The 19,892-nt window shown below is 47.1% G+C and overlaps 1 protein-coding gene and 1 pseudogene across 1 annotated transcript; both read left to right on the top strand.

The window, feature by feature from the left end:
• The first annotated feature begins 1,393 nt into the window (after positions 1-1,393).
• Positions 1,394-1,520, top strand: LOC128401071 (uncharacterized; annotated as a pseudogene).
• A 1,939-nt stretch (positions 1,521-3,459) lies between these two features.
• CLDN15 (claudin 15) lies at positions 3,460-16,499 on the top strand. The gene is made up of 5 exons (XM_053362035.1): positions 3,460-4,133; positions 12,871-13,035; positions 13,518-13,599; positions 14,305-14,415; positions 15,555-16,499. Exons 1-5 carry the CDS (start codon positions 3,917-3,919, stop codon positions 15,676-15,678), a joined length of 699 nt encoding a protein of 232 aa, XP_053218010.1. The 5' UTR covers positions 3,460-3,916; the 3' UTR covers positions 15,679-16,499.
• The last annotated feature ends 3,393 nt before the right edge of the window (positions 16,500-19,892 follow it).

The raw sequence follows: 19,892 nt of genomic DNA, 5'->3' as shown, positions 1-19,892 counted from the left end.
ATCCAGCGTTTCTATAGGCCAAATAAGCATTCCTTAAGGCTTCCTTCTTTGTGCGGCACTCTTGGTCAAACCAACCGCGCCCTTTTGCAGTGCGTGGCTTGCCGGCTGAGTTTATGTTAACCGAAACCACATCCTGCAAGGACTCAATGAGATTTTCATAAGCCGTCAGGGAGGAGTCTATTGATAGATTGTTTATTATAATTGATCTTAACTTAATTGCAGTTTGTGAATTCAATCTATTCTCAACTGCAATTGCTATCTCAGGTGTCCATTTTTTCCTACGCAATGCTGGATAATTTGCTTTATCTATGACCTCATGTTCTATGTGAGAGCGCTGAATTGAATTTTGGCCAGTAGTGGAGATAGGTGGAGATAGGAGATAGGTGGTCGCTTTCAGTCCCATTATCTATGTTGAATTTTTTAATTGATTCGAAGGCCTCTCTGTTAGTGAGACAGTAGTCTACTGTGCTGGCTCCATTTGTATTTATGAATGTGTACTTGCCTTCTCTGTCCCTGGGGAATGCCCCATTAGCAATGATGAGGTCAAGGCTTATTTGTAAAAAAGCCAGGCAGAATCTGGCATAGTTGATTTGGCAATCTTTCGATTGTCTACGTGGGCGTGGGTTTAGAAAGAGGGCGCTATTTTCCTTTAGATCTCTTAATATTGGGAATTTTATTTCCAGGCTATCATCATTTGAGCCTATTCTGGCATTCATATCTCCCATTAGGTAAAAAGGCGATCCAGGGTGCCTAATTTGTAGGGAATAAAGGAAACTATGGAATTTACGCCACCTACTCTCTATCTGTGTTTGCACTGTATATGGTGGGATATAAGCTGAAACAAGAAGGATACTCTTGGATTCCAGATGCAAAGTGATCCCCAGTGCCAGCTGCTCGAAAACTGAGCACTCAGTAACTTGTGACGCCAATTGAGTGGAAACTAGAGTTACTAGCCCCCCCCCCTCGGTCGTCCCCTTCCGAGCGGTTTAGAGGCCTTGATTTCATAGGCGTCGTAACCGTCGAAAACTATGTTGTCAGTTGCCCAAGTTTCCTGCAGCACTATTATGTCAAACCCCATTATATATTCACGAAATGGCTCGTCCCCTAGTTTGTTGGCCCAACCTGCTATGTTCCATGAGATGAAGTTAAGGCTGCTCGTTCCATAACTGGCTTGGCTTCATTGTGATGGGGAAATTGTTATCAGCTCTCCCACTGGTTCGGAAATGATGCAACCGTTCTTAGGATATGCACGGTGTTGTTGTTCTCGGGGTTGGTTTGCAGCATTTTCCCAATTTCCCGGCATCGACGGTGTTTTCTGAATTGCTGGGACCATCGGGGGAGCGGGGTCTTCGTCTAAGACAATTAAATCTGTCTCTGGTTTTCTATGTGTCCCATTTCCCTTGGGCCTTTTGGCTAAGATCAAGTGTAGTATCTGTTCTTATCAGTTTAATATCTGATATGTCCTCTATTTGAGGACTATATATTAAATAAATAAATGGGAGGAAGGTGGGGGACCACATGGCAAATAGGAAAATGTTCTAGGAAGCACATATGGAAAGCAAACACAGGATGGGAAGCTAGGAAGCAGATGGTAACACACACACACACACACACACAGAGCCTCTAACACCAGGGTCACCCAACAACATGTGTAGCTCAACATGTGTGGGGAGGGAGAGAGATTCCAATTCAGCAAATGTGGGCCTTGATCCAGCCAAAGTTAAGATGATAAAGACCTCATAAAGAGCCCTGCTGAATTGAAATCAGCACGGGGACAAACGGAAGAGGATGCCTTCACTCCAGTGTGGCTCCTCTTTATTGCACACATAATCCCGCCAGCAGCATACAAATTGATATGGCTAATTTGACCCTACAACCCCTCCCCCCTCTCACGCAAACAAAACTCACTGCAGTCAACCCAACGCAACCGACCAGGCCCTGGGCTCCCCAATCTCGCTTACCGCCAATGAATACTGACAAATGGATGGATGAAGAACCTATTCATGTGACGCTGGGCATAAAAGCCCTACACACACACTATGTAAAAGAAGGAAAATTTAGGGGGTTGGACTAGATGACCCTTGGGTCCCTTCTGACTCTAAGATTCTACAATCCCCCCTTTGGCATAGCCAAGGGGGACAGGAGGGCAGCTGCTTCCCTAAATCAAGTAAATCAATAAAAATACTTAACTAACTGAGGTTCTGCCCCCCCCAACATAAAGCCTGTCTATGACCATGATCCCCTTCTTTCTCCCCAATCTCTCTCCCCACCTATTTTCTCCCCCTACTTCATATTGTCTATAACATTAGTATCTCATTTAATGTAATTGATCTGTAGAAAGGATTCTATGAATTGAAAACAGAGACGCTGTATGTACTTTTGCTCCCCAATAAAATATTTTAATAAAAACAAATTTAAAAATAAATAAATAAATAAATAGTCCTGCTGGATCAGCTACAGTAAGCCCACAACTTATTTGGGGATTATGTTCCGGGATCACGCCGAAAGCCAAAATCACACATAGTGAAAACACATTGGGTTCAATGGCAGGCGGGATTGCCAAACTCCCTTTTTCCTGGACACACCCACCCTCTGTCTGCCCTCTTTTAACTGTTTTAAATATCTATTTTGCCAAGTGCGCCAAAAGCTGAATGCGCACATGTTAAATGCGCGCAAGTCGTGGTCTTCCTGCATCTCAGGGACAGGGCACCATTTCCAACCTGAGGGGCACATATACGTACTCATGTGCAACCGTCCTGGGGACACGTGTCAGTGGCGAACAGGATGAGAGGTTAAAAAAAAGTGGGCAGAGCCAGAGGCAAAACGCGACTCTCAACTTTGTACCGTAGGCTATACATGCAAGGACACATCTCTCTTCCATTGTCTTGACCGGAGTTCGAGGATGCGCTCCACAATTTAATGACCCCCCCCGCAAAGAATCCTGGGAATTGTAGATCACGGCTCCCAGCGCCCTTAAAAATGCTACATTTCCCAGGATGTTTTGGAGAAAACCTCCCAAGGGCTTTAAATGTGCGTTCAGCGTTATCAGTAAGCATCGTACCGCAGTCCTGCGCACCCCTAACCAACGAGAAAGCTCCGTGGAATACAATGCAATTCGATTGTTCAATATATTGTGCAACCGGCACAGCGGACTCGGCGTGTGGCCGGATTCTGCGTGGATCCAGGAGCGTTGACTCATCACAGTGTCTCACACACAAAGGATGTCCGTCTCGGGTTGTTAAATTTAGCAGGACAGGTAGCGAAACTGTCCAATATTAACGGGACTCTCGCGTCCAAGGGGTCGCTCCGCTCCGCGCGCCGGATCTTCATCACCCTCCCACGCCTTTCCCAGACCTGAAAGAAGACAGGGGGCGTTTTTGGGTGCCTGTGCAAGTCTGTGACACACACACACACACACACACAGCGTCTTACATCTCCCGCCCCCACAATTACAAAAAGGAGCGTTGCCCGAGCAGATGCGCGATCGTCGTGCTCGATCCTGCGAGCGCACTCAGACATCTGGAGAGAAAGTGTGTGGGAGGGAGGGGGGAAACTTTCACTGCGGCTCCACCCCCGCTATTCTCCCCACCCCAAAAGCACCTGCCTTCTTGATCCCTCCTCCCCATGCCTCTTAGAGGGGGGTGGACTTTGGTCCAGATCTTGACGTCACTTGGAGGGGGGGCTGCCTCTGCCTTTACCTGCCAGCCCGCGCAGTTTCCGAGTCCAAAGGAAACCTCGTCGAAGGGTGTCACGTCTGCAGCCGCGCGTCTTCGCCGTCGGGGCTTCTCCCTTTTGCCTGCCTGCTTGCCAGACCACCCACCTCTCGACTCCCGGTTCTCGCCATCCCATAATCTGCCTTTGCCATCGCCATCCTCCTCTCGTCGTCGTCGTCCTCCTCCTCCTCCTCTCCATCACCATGTCTGTGATGCTGGAGACCGTCGGTTTTTTCATGGCCACCATCGGCTGCGGGATGTTGGGGATCACGCTCTTCAACAGCTACTGGAGGGTCTCCACCATCTCCGGCAACGTCATCACCACCTCCACCATCTTCGAGAACCTGTGGCAGAGCTGCGCCACCGACTCCACGGGCGTCTATAACTGCTGGGAGTTCCAGTCGCTGCTGGAGCTGCCAGGTGAGCGGCGGGGGAGGGAAAGCGGCGGAGGGGTCCTCGGATCTGGCAGGACAGGAGGGCAGGTTGGCATCCACGCATAAGGGTAGTGGGAAGGCGAGTGGCAGCCGGGTGGCCATTGGCAGGACATCGATTGGCCATGGGAATGAGAGCGAATGCCCATGGGAGTGAATCAGGTGGCCATGGGAAGGGCAGTGAATGTCCATGGGAATGGCACCAGGTGGCCATGGGAATGACCAGGTGGCCATGGGAATGACCAGGTGGCCATGGGAATGACAGTGAATGCCCATGGGAATGGCACCAGGTGGCCATGGGAATGACACCAGGTGGCCATGGGAATGACACCAGGTGACCATGGGAATGACAGTGAATGCCCATGGGAATGGCACCAGGTGGCCATGGGAATGACAGTGAATGCCCATGGGAATGACACCAGGTGGCCATGGGAATGACCAGGTGGCCATGGGAATGACAGTGAATGCCCATGGGAATGGCACCAGGTGGCCATGGGAATGACAGTGAATGCCCATGGGAAATACACCAGGTGGCCATGGGAGTGAATCAGGTGGCCACGGGAATGACATGTGTTGTCTATGGGAAGGACACTATATGACATACAAACCCAAGCAGAGCTTGCTGCAGGTATAGGCAAACTCGGCCCTCCAGATGTTTTGGGACTACAACTCCCATCATCCCTGACCACTAGTCCTGTTAGCTAGGGATGATGGGAGTTGTAGTCCCAAAACATCTGGAAGGCCGAGTTTGCCTGTGCCTGGTTTGCTGGATTAAACCAATGGCCTGTCTAGCCCAACATCCTGTTCTCCCAGTGGCCAACCAGATGCTTGTGGTAAACCAGCAAGCAGGATTCGAGCACAACAGCATTCTCTCCTCCTATGGTGTCTAGTGACTGGTCTTCAGAAGCATTCTTGCCTGCAGCTGTAGAGGAGGCAGAGTTTACCATCCTGGCTAGGAGCCATTGACAGTCCTCTCCTCCATGTTTCTGTCGAATCCTCTTTTTACGCCACCTTGGTTGGCTATCGCTGCCTCCTGTGGCAGTGAGTTCCTTAGTTTAACGAAGTGCTTTCACGGTGGCTGGTAGTAGCCATGGAGAATGATTCCGAGTGGCCATGGGAATGGCACCAAGGGGTCATGAAAATGGCTCTGAATGGCAGCTGCATTTGCTCCTGTTTGGGCATCCCAGAATAGTTTCTTTTCTACCCGCTTCTGCCCATGCACAGGCTCCAGTCTATTTTCCTGCTGGGCAGCTCTTAGTAGGCATCAGGTGGGTTTCTGGGCAATACCAACCCAGGCCGAGTCCCTTCCCATTGAACCTGTTGCAGCAAATTCCTAAGAGATCCCTTCCTCTCTTTACCCCTTTCCTCCAGGCCTTTACATTTGTTTCTGGAAAAGTGGGGTGAAGGGGGACCACACTTGTTACACGACCTGCTTGCGGCAGCTGGGATGCCACCCCAAAGGAGTGCTAGCTGGGTATATTTAAGTCCTTTGCCCATGCTCAGAGGCGCTTTGTTATTAGTTTGCATATTGTATAGCGAATCTAGAGAAGAGCTCGCTGAAGGCTGCCAGAAAGGGTGATCCAGAATTTTAAACACTGCCCCGGGATAAACTGCCAAGTCAGCCAGCCCTATGTATTATGATAGCTTATATAACCAACGGCCAGTCGTACCTTTCAGCGGGCATGCAAAAGCCATGGCAGAAGTTTCTCTGAGCATGTGCAGAGCAATCTCCTTTTCCCATTAGATCTGGCTTCGATGCAGGCTTGAAACCTTCTGTTGCATCTTTCTGCCAAGATTCTCCCGGATTTTTAATAGTTGTACGACAGGCAGAAATTCAACAGATGTAGCTTCTGTCAGCATCGAGCTAAGGCAGCGCTACAAAGAGTTTTCCACGTGGAATTTCTGCGGAATAGACAATCTGGGAGAATAATCCCCTTTCCCTTTCCCAACTAAGCACTGTTGGGCGTTGGGTGGGGGGCGTGTGATATGGGTACAGTACCTGTTCGATTGACCATGATGGAATTAGACTTCTGTGTCAAAAAACCAAACAAACACAGTCCTGAACCGTGCGACATTCTGATGCAGTGTTCTGGGGCATGTGCAGAGTGCTTTTCTCTCTCCGCACCCCTACACACCTGGGGTTTGGGGGAAGCGCTTCTGTCTTAGAGGGCGTGAAAGAAAAAAAAAGATGCCGATTATGAGCGTTTCTCCTAAGGCCCTGCAGGGGGCAGCGATGAGCAATGAAATGATCTCCGATAGGAAAATGTAACTATAAAGAGAATAAACTGCCTTTTGGCTGCAACTGTCACCTCATGCGCCAAACGGGCTTGTTGTGTTAGTCTGCATCCTGGTCGGTTGTTTGCAGAATGGTTCTGCTAGCTGCAAACGTTCAGAACAGCTGTGTATCTGTTGGCACGTGGGAAAGGTAACATCATGGAAAAAAACAAAACAAAAGCCGTCCTTTCCAGGGGGCTGAAGGGGGCTGGCGACTGTGTGCCAACCGAGGTTGCCAACTGCTCGCGCAGCTGTGCTTTTAACCGCAGCTCGATGCAGGGCGTGGCGCGTACTGTGCGCGAATTGCCACCGATGCTTGTGATCTCTCCAAACCGCTGCAGGCTGCTGTCTGCTAGGTGTATTCAGTTGCTCTGCCTGTGACCATTCCCTCTATTTCCGATGTCCAGGCTTTGAGTGCCGTCGGTTATGTAGTCGAAATGGAACTTCCCTGCGCAAGAGGGATCCATCACGGGCAGCCTTGGAAGAACCCTAAAGTTTGCAGATATGTGGAACGCTTAAGGAGGGGGCGGAACTAAGGGAGAGAACTCCCCGCCCCCAAAAAGAGCTTCTGCCCAATAAGAACCGAGCAAACCTGGTGGCCGCAGAATGCTGACCGACAGTAAGGAGAGAGGGATGGAATGGAGTAACTTGGGAAAGGGCATGGCTGGCTGGCTTGCATCATGAACAGGAGCGTTTCAACAGGCACCACTTTGTTGTGCTTTACTAATATAAAAGCAACTTTGAGAGGAGGCAATTGGTAGTAGATGGTCCTGTGAGGGTAGGGATGGAATAATCTGGCCACGTTGCTTTCTCGCAGCATCTCGGTTTTTTCTTCTAATCTTTACACTGAGATACAGAGTGATGTAGTGGCTGGGCGACCTTAAGCCAGTCACTCACTCTCAACCTACCTTACAGGGTTGTTGTAAATGATAGAGTGGAGAGGACCTGTTACACCACCCTGAGCTCCTTGAGAAAAGACAGGATCTAAATGTAATAATAATAATAATAATAATAATTTAAAAATCAGTTATTTACACCAGCTTGTGATTTGTTTGTTTATTTTTAAAGAACTCATGAAAATTCACAGCATTCTTAGTGTGAATTTATCCTAACACTTTTTTTGCATGCAATTTTGCAAATTAAAAATTAAAAGCTGTCATTTTTGCAGAGCAATTCTCCCCAGCAGAATGCATCAGTATATGTTAAGCTCACAAATACATTTGAATAGTTTGTTTTCACTTATAAATGAATTCTTGCGCACACTTCACACTGGAGTTTGCATTTTTGTACACATTGCCAAGCTGAAGAACAGCAATGCCAAACTCACAGAAGTGTGACTTTTGAAGGATGGCTCACGGCTGTGTTTTGGTTCGCTTTTTCTTTTTGAGAATGTGAATTAGGTAGGTTCCCCTTTAAATGCCAATGGGATCAAATTTCCCTTCCCATCTTTAGGTGCAGGTCACTGGGAGGGGGACAATCAATTGGAGGAGGCTTTGAGGTCTTTCTTCTTTGCCAGACTCCCTCCTTCTCCTGGGATCCATTCCTGCTGGGTCATCAATCACCCCATCATGAGCAGGAACAGGCTCAGCCAGAAGACATTTTGCTGCCTTGGGCAAAGGACAAGCTGGCCCTCCTCCTGCCTCCAACATCCTCCATGTCACATAAAGATGATGAGTAGCCTGGTACCTGAATATTGGTTCATCACTGGCAAGAAGACAGCATCCTTCAGGGCACCTGAGGACAGCAGGACAGTTTTTAGGGAGTGCAGGACAGGCTGTGTGGCACACTTATCTCTCATCCTCCTTGCTAGGGAACAGCTAATCTGTCAATTTTGTTCTCTCCCAGTGTTTCATTTTTCCAGTCTTCAAGTTCAGCTCTCTACATTTTGACATCAGATACTAATTTTTAACTCTGCAAATAAATAAGTAAATTTAAATTCAATTAAACTTTTTTTTAAAGGTCTCATAAAAAAATCATGTGATCCCCCCTCCCCTGCAATATACACATTTTTTGTATGCGGTTTTGCCTACTACTGTTGTACCTTGGTTCTCAAGCTTGATCTGTTCCGGAAGTCCATTCCAAAACCAAGGCGTGCTTTCCCATAGAAAGTAAAGCAAAACAGATTAATCCATTCCAGACTTTTAAAAACAACCCCTAAAACAGCAATTTAACACTAATTTACTATCTAACGAGACTATTGACCCATAAAATGAAAGCAATAAACAATGTACTGTACTATAAAATAAATAAGGCAGTATTGTAGATGATAAAAAATTAAATTCATTTTTTTTTCTTACCTGCACTGATGATAGTCATTGTTTGGATGGGGGGCTTTTATCCATTTCCAAAGTCACACAATCAATCAGTAGCTGAACTTGGTTCCACACAGTCACAAAAACAAATTAACCGAAAAAGCCTCAGAAACAAAAATGCAAAATCAATAGCAAAAACAAAAGCGCCAAACTTAATCCGTTCCGGAAGTCCATTTGACTTCCAAAATGTTTGAAACCCAAGGTGCAGCTTCTGATTGGTGCAGGTGCCCTGGAAACAATAGCCGACAGCTGCATCGGACGTTTGGCTTCCAAAAAAACATTTGGAACACTTACTTCCAGGTTTTCTGCGTCTGAGAACCAAGACGTTTGAGAACCAAGGTACCACTGTATATACATTTCTGCCAGCACTTTCCACTAATAATAAACTTTTTTTTTTGCATGCTATTTTCATGAATACAACATGCCTTTTTTCATGCATACATCACCCTGGTGCATTTTGTACACATTACTGGGATGGAGAACGGCACTGCAAAATTCAGAGAGGTGCAAATGGAAAGTTTGGCTTCCCTCTTCAGCTCAGTTGGAGTTTATTGAGCTGTGGGAGCCATTGGTACTTGGCCTATGTGTGAGTCAGCGTGTTTGCCACAGGAAAGAAGGGTGGGTGGAGGTGGGAAGAAAGATTTCAACACCTGGACAATGAACTGAGGCAGGACTGATGACCACAGAGCTGTCCTCAGACTGGCAGACAGGAGAGTCTGGGCCAAAAAGGATGTGAGCGGGGAATGGCAGAACCTGTTTCTGACTTCCCTGTTTATTCTCTGAGACACACCTCCTCTGGCACAATGGGTCTCCCCTACCACCCTTCAGCAAAGATCTGGAATTGAAGCAGAAAGTATGATGGAGGAAGAGGAGTGCAGATCTCCTATAGCGACAGAGTGAGATGTGTGACAATGCTGGACAAGGATTCAGTCAAATAATAATAATATAATAATAATTTATTATTTATATCCCGCCCATCTGGCTGGGTTTCTCCAGCCACTCTGGGCGGCTTCCAACAAAATATTAAAATACAATAGTCTGTTAAACATTAAAAGCTTCCCTAAACTGGGCTGCGTTCAGATGTCTTCTAAAAGTCTGGTAGTTGTTTTTCTCTTTGACATCTGGTGGGAGGAAGTTCCACAGGGCGGGTGCCACTACCGAGAAGGCCCTCTACCTGGTTCCCTGTAACATGGCTTCTTGCAGTGAGGGAACTGCTAGAAGACCCTCGGCACTGGATCTCAGAGCGATGGGGGTGGAGACGCTCCTTCAGGTATACTGGACTGAGGCTGTTTGGGTAGTGGAATCCACATGTTCCAGCTGTTCCTTTCTTACCAGGCCAGGGAGAGTCTGTGTTGTTCCTGGGGGGCTTTTCAGCAGAGAGCTTGTCTGCTGCAAATTATTGCCCCCATTTTTAAAAGCCATTGCCTTCATGGGCCTAGTAGCCAGGATTTATGCTGTGCGAGGCGGGGGCGAGACACCCTCTTGTCGCCATCCTCTGTCTGGTTCTGTCTAGCAGATTCAGAATGAAATGTCTCAGCAGCAGTTGTTACCAATTACTTTCTTTTGAACCCAAGGGCTCAGAAAAAGCTGTCAAAATCTTTGTACCATTTCTACTTTTAGTTTTTCTGTTTCTCCTTGAAAATATTTTTTAAATTAATTTTCAATTACAATAATCCAATAAAAGGCTAATTATAACAATGCCAGATTATAATACCATTAATAATGCCAATCATTCAAAAGCCAAATTATACAATTTAGATGGCCCCCGCATGCTAGAGTTGATGATTTACTATATTTCTGCATTCCAATTTTCTAAGTTTCCATTACACTCCAGTCAGAATAATAAACCCTTATACCGCAACTGCAATTTTAACGACTTCCATCCGCATTAACACATTAAATGATTTATAGTCCCACAGGTGAAGCATTCAAACACTCTATTTGTTCTTCTTGTGTGTGGCAATTATTCTGTCCATGATGTTTCTGCCTCAATTTCTACTTTTAGTTAAGTCTTTTTATTTATTTACTTGATTTCGGGGGCGGGCAGCTGCCCCACCCCGGCTACATCCATGTTTGCCTTCTTAAAATGTGAACATTAGTTCCTTTTGGATAAACCTGAGTTTGTTCTTTTTTAAAAAAGGAACTTTCCAAGTTCTGCTCTAGGGGGTGGTTTGAGAGGACATCAGGAGACCAAATTGTTTGGAACTAAAGCGAACCTGGTTCTGGTCTGTGCCCAGGGAACTGCACAATGTATTCCCATTGGTTTCCCTGATGGAAGAAAGGCAGGATCAAAAAGCAAGAAGATCAATGGATAATTAAACCAAGGCCGGCTTTAACATGGAGCAAAATGAAGCAGTAGCGCAGAGCGACAACTTCATGCACCCAGCTTCTATCTCTGTGTACCTTAAAAACACGCACACAAAAAAAGTGATATGCGGAAGGTCAAATGGTTAAAAATGGCATTTTAAAGAGCCATTGATTTGGCTTATTTGCTTGTGGGAAGCATTATCAACAGAGTTCAAACAGTCACCCCCCCAAAGAAAAGGTAAAGGGATTTGTGGTTTTGGCAAGCACAGTTCAGTTTCATTGTTTATATGACAATAGCCCTCAGTGTGTGCATAGTGTGTCTGTGAGAGAGAGAGAGCTATACTACTGGGCAGAACCACAGGTGTGAAAACCTCTTCAAATGACACCTTTGCTTTACTCCAAAAGCTACCTTTCCGGAACTCGAGGCTAATACGATGTCCAGGGGGTGGGGGGAGGCAGAAAAAAATATAGTGGTACCTTGGGTTAAGTACTTAATTCGTTCCGGAGGTCCGTACTTAACCTGAAACTGTTCTTAACCTGAAGCACCACTTTAGCTAATGGGGCCTCCTACTGCTGCCGCACCGCCGGAGCATGATTTCTGTTGAATTAAAAGGTTGAATTAAAAGGTTGAATTAAAGCATTGTTACAAAAAAGCTCCCCCGTCTTGTGGGACAAGCAGTTCCAGGGGCAATTCTAAAGGATTTATCTTCCATAGGATGAGAGAGCTCTGGAGTCTCTCTGAGATATTTGATTTACAGTGGTACCTCGGGTTAAGTACTTAATTCATTCTGGAGGTCCATTCTTAACCTGAAACTGTTCTTAACCTGAAGCACCACTTTAGCTAATGGGGCCTCCTACTGCTGCCGCACCGCCGGAGCACGATTTCTGTTCTCATCCTGAAGCAAAGTTCTTAACCTGAGGTAATATTTCTGGGTTAGCGGAGTCTGTAACCTGAAGCGTATGTAACCTGAGGTACCACTGTATAACGGGATTGTTTTGCCATGTTTTTGTGTTACAAATCTCAATTACCGATGTTTTCCTGTGTTCCAAAGGAATTGCTTTATTGCGTATTTTAGTTACCTATGGGTTTTTATAATTGATTTTATACTTGTAAACTGCTAGACTAATACTTGGAGGCGGTGATGACATGGGTCAGTAAACTGACGCTGAATCCCAAACAGACAGAGGTGTGAGGCGACCCGAATTCTCACATCCAGGAGGTGGGGAGGTGGCCCTTCTTGGACTGAGATGACCTGGCCACTGAACTCCATGCTCTGGTAACTTCCAGATCGGATTAGTGCAATGCGCTCTGCGTGGGCCTGCCTTTGAAGAGCTCTTCAATTGCTCCAAAGTGCAGCAGCCAGATTACTGTGTTTAGGGCTTGCATGTTTAGAACTCATTCCTGTTTTGAAACAGCTGCACTTTGAGCAATTGTGAGGCCCAATTCAAGGTGCTCACATTAATGTTTAAAGCCCTCAATGTCTCAGGCCCCCAATAACCTGAGAGACTACTTCCTTCCCTACAGACCCTAAGATTGGAGGAGCATGAGGCTTTCAATCTTAGGGCTGTAGGTTTGAGCCCCATGTCGGGCAAAAGATTCCTGCATTGCAGGGGGTTGGACTTGATGACCCTGCTGTCCCTTCCAACTCTATGATTCTGTGACCTTCTCATTTGTTCCACCATCCTCAGAAGTTCGGATGGTGGCTGTGGCCCTGGAGTGTGCGCTCTCTGTGGCAGCTCCTGAGTTGGGAAACTCGAACCCAAATTTCAGGGTTGTGTTGGAAAGTTCTGCCTGGGTCAACACTGACCAGCTTTTCCGCTATTTCTCTCCAGCTTACCTGCAGGCATCCCGGGCCCTCATGATCAGTGCGTTGGTGCTGGGCTTCTTGGGGATCCTGTGCGGCATGTTGGGTCTGCAGTGCACCAAGGTGGCAGAGGGGAACCCCAACGTCAAGGCAAAGATGGCTGCTCTCGCGGGCTGCATGTTCATCTTGGCTGGTAAGTGGAGCGAAAAGAGGGAGCCTTACGACTGTTGAACAAGACGGAAATTACTTGCTGAGCAATGTTCCTGGATTCAGAGCTGGAGATTGTTCATAAGCCTTTTGGTTGGAGTGGGGAACCTCTCTTACCTGGCACTGGGGATTCTGCCTCCTGGACACACCCCTTTCCTCAGGCCACACCCACTTAGCAGTCCTACTTACTGTCAGGATATTGTCAGCGGCTCCTAGCTGGTTGCCCAGGAAAGTATAAATACAAGGAACAGTTTTTTACCATCTTTTTTTATTTCAATCTTCACAGAGAGAGGCTTTAGAACCCAGTCTGTTGGATAATGACATTGTTCTGAATTAATCTCTCTCACTTCCTCGTTCGTCATTCTCATCGTCTTCTCTATGGATGCAAAAAGCATCCCTCTTTAGTATGCAGAGATGTGCCAGGGCTTCGTCCTGTCCTAAACAACCTTTCTTTTTCTCTTTGTTCAGGTATCTGCGGGATGGTGACCATCTCCTGGTATGCCTTCAATATTACCCGGGATTTCTTTAACCCCCTCTTCGTCGGCACAAAGTAAGTCTGCCAAGCGGCAGGAGGGGGTGGGGTGTCAGATCAAAGGACCCCAAACAACAATGAAATAAGGGAAGAGAAGCAGGGCTTCTTTCTAGACTGTCTTAATGACTGCGTCTTTCTTTACAATGACTTTACCGTCATATATAAAAAACTTAAATAAATTAGCATTAGCATTAGGACACATTTCACCCAGGCAAAAGCATTTAGGGTGCCTTGCGGAACCAGGGAGGGGGTGTGGCCTGAAGAGAGGAGGCGTTGCCTGGGGAGAGGGGGAGTGGCCTGGGGAGAGTCTCATGGGCCAATTAGAGAGGACTGGGTGGGCTGCATTTGGCCCCTGGGCCTGCAGTTCCTGACCCCTGTTTTACAGGACATGCCCTTGACTGCTTTTGCGTATCGTAAGAGTCGAGAGTAAAGAGTTTTATTATCTGCGTCGTTTAGTTGACCTCAGCACAGGGACAGGGAGCCTATGGCCTCCCAGATGGTGTTGTACTACAACTCCCAACATCCCTGACAATTGGGCTTGCTGGCCACAGGGGCTGATGGGATTGGGAGTCCAACCGCATCATCACTGGCATGCCATGTTTTTTGCAAACATCTCTCCCCCCCCCCCCATGTTTGCTTTTGCAAACTGAATTCCTTTTGGATGACAAAATGTGACGAAAGGATTTTAACCGAGATTCCTTTGGGATGGTTTCCAACATGCAGGTATGAAATTGGACCTGCCCTCTACCTCGGCTGGAGTGCCTCACTGCTTGTGATAATTGGAGGAGGATGCCTGTTCAGTTCGTGTAAGACCCATTTGTCCCAGGACAAAAGGTGAGAGCAGTGCTAGCTCCAGACTTTTCGTGGGGTGGGTAGAGGGACTTGTGCCTTCCTCCCTTTCCCCCCTCTGGGTCCTAGCTGAAGAACCAGGTGCGCAGCCTGGGAGTCATTTGGGACTCACAGCTGTCCATGGAGGCGCAGGTCAATTTTGTGTACAGGACAGCTGTCTACCAGCTCCATCTGGTATGCCGACTGAGACCCTACCTGCCTGCAAACTGTCTCGCCAGAGTAGTGCATGCTCTAGTTATCTCCCACTTGGACTACTGCAATGCGCTCTACATGGGGCTACCTTTGAAGGTGACCCGGAAACTACAACTAATCCAGAATGCAGCAGCTAGACTGGTGGCTGGGATTGGCCGCTGAGACCATATAACACTGGCCCTAAAAGACCTAAATTGGCTCCCAGTACGTTTCCGAGCACAATTCCAAGTGTTGGTGCTGATCTTTAAAGCCCTAAATGGCCTTGGCCCAGTATACCTGAAGGAGCGTCTCCACCCCCATCGTTCTGCCCAGACACTGAGGTCCAGCTAGGAGGGCCTTTTGGTGGTTGCCTCACTGCGTGAAGTGAGGTTACAGGGAGCCAGGCAGAGTGCCTCCCATCAGATGTCAAGGAAATAAATAACTACCTTACTTTTAGAAGACATCTGAAGGCAGCCCTGTTTAGGGAAGTTTTTAATGTTTGATGTTTTATTGTGTTTTTAATATCCTGTTGGGAGCCACCCAGAGTGCCTGCAAAGGCCTGGCCAGATGGATGGAGTATAAGTAATAAATTATTATTATTACCCAGAAAGAAAAGGGAAGGCAATGAGAGGTTGTCATGACTTCCTGCCTTATGGCTATTTGTCCATCTAGCTTAGAATTGTCTTTTCCAGGGACAGGGTGCCTGGGTACCTCCAGAGGTTGCTGGACTCCAACTCCCATCAGCTCCAGCCAGCATGACCAATGGTCAGGGATGATGGCAGTTGTAGTCTCACAGATCTATGGAAGGCCACAGGTTCCCTTACAAAGTGGGATGGTTATGAAAGCAGCAAGAAAAGGGGTGGGGGCAATTCTGAGAGGAAGCAACAAGGCCGAAGCCACGTCAAAATTTATCGAATAGTAACCCCCCAACATCTGTTTTTGTGTCTTCACAGCTACACTTATCCATACAAGGCCCCCAAGAGTGTCCTGTCAGCCCCCACCAACACAGCCCCTCGCCCCCGCAGGGAGTCCAATGCCAGCAGCAACGGAAAGTATGGGAAGAACGCTTACGTCTAAGCCTTTGCAGTGGGGTGACCACTCCTTTCTGTTTGCATTTTTCCAAAAGAGACGTTTTCAGATGCTTTCCTGGTTGCACAGGAACCCAAAGGCTTTTTTTACGGAGCTCGCAAGCCTTGGTAGGAAGGGCTGTCTTTCTCTCTCATATCCCACTCTCTGCTCCAATTCCTTTGGACATTTCTGGTGATGATGATGGTAATAGGAACTGAACAAAGACAGTGAATCCAGAACGACCCTGGAAAATGCTGCATGGTGTTCAGTTCTTCAATGCGGAGGAGAGCTGTCTACATATAATGATTTTGCCTTCCTTCTCCTCTGAATGGAGACGGTTCCCTGTTGGTCAGTTAACCCTGGCTTGCTAGGTTTTGGCTAGCCTGTCGTTGGGAGCAGATGGCTTCTTAAAACGACAGGGGCAGGGGATGAAATCAGACCATTTCTCTTGGGAGAAATAACTTCTCGTCTGTTCCAGACACTTGCACAGGTCATATGCGCTTGGTGATCGGGAGAGAGGCCAAAAATTTTTTGAACGTGCTCAGAGGAACTGGTTTTTATCCTTACTTCCTACAGCCCAAAGCGCCAAATACTTGGATTGGATTCTCTATGGGGAGAGAAGTAGTCTGAACTCAAATTCACTTGTAAATAGCAACAAAATAGTATTTTCTGTAGGTTTTGTGGCCCCTACCTCTGCACACCCCGACAACACCCAGTTGAGTTTGCTGGATGGGGGGGTGGGAAATGGTATTGAATCAGGATGACAGTACTGAATAAGGCTTGCTGAAACAGAATAGGATTGCTTCGAGGATTCGTAAGACAAACTTTTAAGATGTCCCATTGGACATCCACTCCCATCAGCCCCAGCCAGCTTGGTCTGGGATAATGGGAAGTCCAACCATAGACAGAAGACCTCAGATTCCCACTCCCTGAAGTAGCAAAGTGGCTTCAAATGTCAAAAAACCTAGACATCCTGTAGAAATTTAAGCTTTTGCAAGAACTATCAGGTCTTGTGTTGTAAAGCAAACCAGGGTTGCTTCCGTATCTCATCCCTCTCTTACTAGCCTTAGGGTTTTTTGATTGCCCTTTTGTATTTGAAGATGGGGATCAGTTAGATCAAAAGATCTGGTGCTTTGTCATCATTCATCAAGCATGGCATTGGGTGTATATATTATGTCCAGCAATTCACAGCTGAAATTGCAGTTTTGGGTACTTTCTGGTTCTGCTAGGAGTCTCCCCCCCCCCAATTATTAACTACTGCTTAGAGCACACCTCTGTCACCTTTCAGATTAGCACTAGCTGCTATGCCCTGGTTTATTCCACAGCGGCCTCTCCCACTCTGGTGCTCCCCAGATGTGGTTGAACTACAACTCCCATCTTCCCTGACCACTGGCCATGATGTCTGGAGCTGACCAGAGATGAAGAGTCCAGTGTCATTTGAAGGCCATCAGGCTAGGGAAAGTGGCTCCACCACAGGGATCAATGTTATAATCTCTGCAGTCACAAATCATCCTGTGAAAGGCACAGCAACATGGGCTGGTTGAAAAGTTGGCAACCAAAGGTAAGCCTTTGTTCTGCAATAACACCTCCTGGCTTGGCTCCTGAAACAGGGCGTGTAAGAAAATTGAGGTCACACTTTCATGCAGTGTTGCTGGTTTGGAAATTTCTGCTGAAAGGGCCGTGTCAGCCTTCCTCCCGGTGGGCAGGAAGTTCAAATGCAGCTGGAGGTGCATATTGAAAAGTTTTGCATTTCAGGATATGACACACCAAGCTGGTGACTTGAAAGCCCTCCAAAAGCTCTGGTTGAAAGGGATCTCTACTTCTGACAATTACACATAAGGAGGTTAATAATAGCACCTGGACTCTGGACCTGTACAGAACGTTCAACAGCCTCTTTGTGATAAGTATTACTCAAAGATACTCAACGTGGAGACACAGCAGCCTGGGGTAACTTGGCCTCCCTCCATCTGAGAAGAGGAGCAACTGGACTCCTATAGATAAGAAAACGCGAATTTTGCTTTGACTTTGAACCAAGTCTTTGCTCACTCAATGCTGAGAAAAACAACTCTGGGAGCACATGACCTGTGCGCTAGAAGCACTACCTTGTACATTTCAGATTTATATATTATATATATAAAATGAACATTGTTTTCAATGACAATTGACTGGTGTCTGCTGTTTACAACCAGCTGCAGGAACCCAACTAAAATAAAAGCAGGATTCTTAATCAGAACTAAAGTAGGGCAACCTAGCCAGGACTGATGGCAACGTCCTACAACCAAGTGCTCTGAAATGACTTCGGACCAGACTTCACTGGCAATGCTCCATGTTCCGATCTTTTCGTTCAGGAGCTGCTCATCACAACCCCAACTCTTACCACACTGACACACACACACACACACACACACACACACACACCAGAAAAGGCCCTTAGCATTTAGGCACAATGGTACAGGGAGCTCCATAATCATCACAACAACCTTGCGAGGTCCTATCATTCCTCTCCCCCTCCCTAATTGCAGAAGGGACGAAAAAACCCTCTATTTTTCCTCTTGCAAAAGACTCCTGTGCCCCAGTCCTGATACTGCTTGGGGGCTCCGGAAAGAAGTCATTTCAGTAGCGCGGTGTACCGAATCCACTTATGTTTGCTCCCAAGGCGTAACATACTGGATTTGGCAAAGCCTTGCAAGTTGTTCTGGGTTCATTGATACACAAAAGAGATCAGAGAAAGGCATGGTTAAACTACCTTGCTCTCCCTAACATGGAACACACTGAAGGCAAAGGTGAAGAACCTGTGGGTGTCCATATGTTGGACTACAACTCCCATCATCCCTCACCAGGGATGCTGGATGAGGATGACGAGACTTGTCTGACACCTAGAGGGCCACAGGTCCGCATCCTGCCACGCATGCCCCACCAAGTTCTAGGGAACAGTATAGGCTTGTACCTGCAACTCACCTCTCCTTGCAAACCTGTGCAGAAGGCATTAGTAAATCGTTTGTGTGTGTGTTCCTCCCTTAATAGGCTAGGTCAGCTCAATAATGCTAGATAAAGGTCTTTGTTGCAGAAAGCCTTGCTTTTGTAGGACTTACAATGTCCCCCCCAGCAAAGGGGGAATGGCTTCAAAAGGTGAGACATCTAGGGAAGAATGAAGTCATGCTTGCAAGCTTCCTATAGGCAGCTGATTGGCCACAGTGAAAAGAGGATGGTAGGATTAGATGGGCCTTTGATCTGATAAACCAGGGCTCTTTTTGCGCCCTTTTTCTGCTTCCAAGTACAAGAGAATTTGTGGGGCTGTGATGAGACAGATCCTCCAGACGTGGCCAACCCTCGTTTCTTGAAGCAGCAAGACAGAAAGACAAGCGAGAGCTTTGCAATACAAACGTTTAATCTTGACACTTTTGGTAATAGGTGGCGGTTTAACACCCCCTCCTTAACGTTCCTTCCCTCGGCCCCTGGGCAACGGCTAGAGCAGGTTCAGGCTTTATAGAAGTACTGTGCTGTCTTGGGGTGGGTGGGGTAAGGGGACAGCAGTGCCTCCCCCTTTTGCCCTGGAGCAGGAGGAAGAGAAGTTAAAAATTCGCCTAACTGGAGTAAATTGAGGGAGGCAAGAATCCCTCATTTGGGTGGTAGAATATCAGATTCGCAATTCACACACTGTAACAGTCAAATGGTGGCAAGGAAGGAGGGGGATTTCACAGGGTTTAACTTTAGGGCAAGGTGTATGACCTAAGCTCCTCTCCCCCAAATCCAGACTGGGTTCTTGACCATTATTTTCCTTTGTATTTGGGGGAAAGGAGAAGTCAAATGTGCAATACCGGAATCCACCCCACCAAAAGAAGAGATGAATTTTGCCACTTCATAGGGTGGCCCACACCACCGCAAAACCTGGTGGGTGTTGATAAAGAGGCGTTTCTCACTGCCTTTTCAAGATGAATAGCTGCATCAACGAAATTAAGGGTGTTGCAACGGAGGAAGGCCGTTGCAGGACTCAGCGGTGCTTTCTGCCATCAGCAGAGATCACCCCACACTTCACATTACGCAAATATTTTCTCAGGTAGGCAAACTCAAATGCATGCCAACAGGTGAACAGGACGGTATACTCTCCTGCCCACTTTTCTTTTCTTTTTACAATTTAAACGGGTTTGTAGTTATATGGCAGTGAAGGATTTTTTTAAGGATAGATGGGAGTGGGGGCAGGGAATGAGGAATCAGTTTCCTTA

This window comes from Podarcis raffonei, chromosome 13, assembly GCF_027172205.1.
Source record: "Podarcis raffonei isolate rPodRaf1 chromosome 13, rPodRaf1.pri, whole genome shotgun sequence".
NCBI classification, from domain to species: domain Eukaryota; kingdom Metazoa; phylum Chordata; class Lepidosauria; order Squamata; family Lacertidae; genus Podarcis; species Podarcis raffonei.
Note: the sequence above shows the minus strand (reverse complement) of the source record. Positions and strands in the feature narration are given on the sequence as shown.

What these genes read in the sequence shown, in the direction of transcription:
- CLDN15 (XM_053362035.1), top strand. Translation starts at nt 3,917, where the DNA reads ATGTCTGTGATGCTGGAGACCGTCGGTTTTTTCATGGCCACCATCGGC. An exon ending in CTGCATGTTCATCTTGGCTG is followed by an intron (nt 13,036 to 13,517) that starts GTAAGTGGAGCG and finishes CTCTTTGTTCAG; the next exon opens with GTATCTGCGGGATGGTGACC. An exon ending in CATTTGTCCCAGGACAAAAG is followed by an intron (nt 14,416 to 15,554) that starts GTGAGAGCAGTG and finishes GTGTCTTCACAG; the next exon opens with CTACACTTATCCATACAAGG.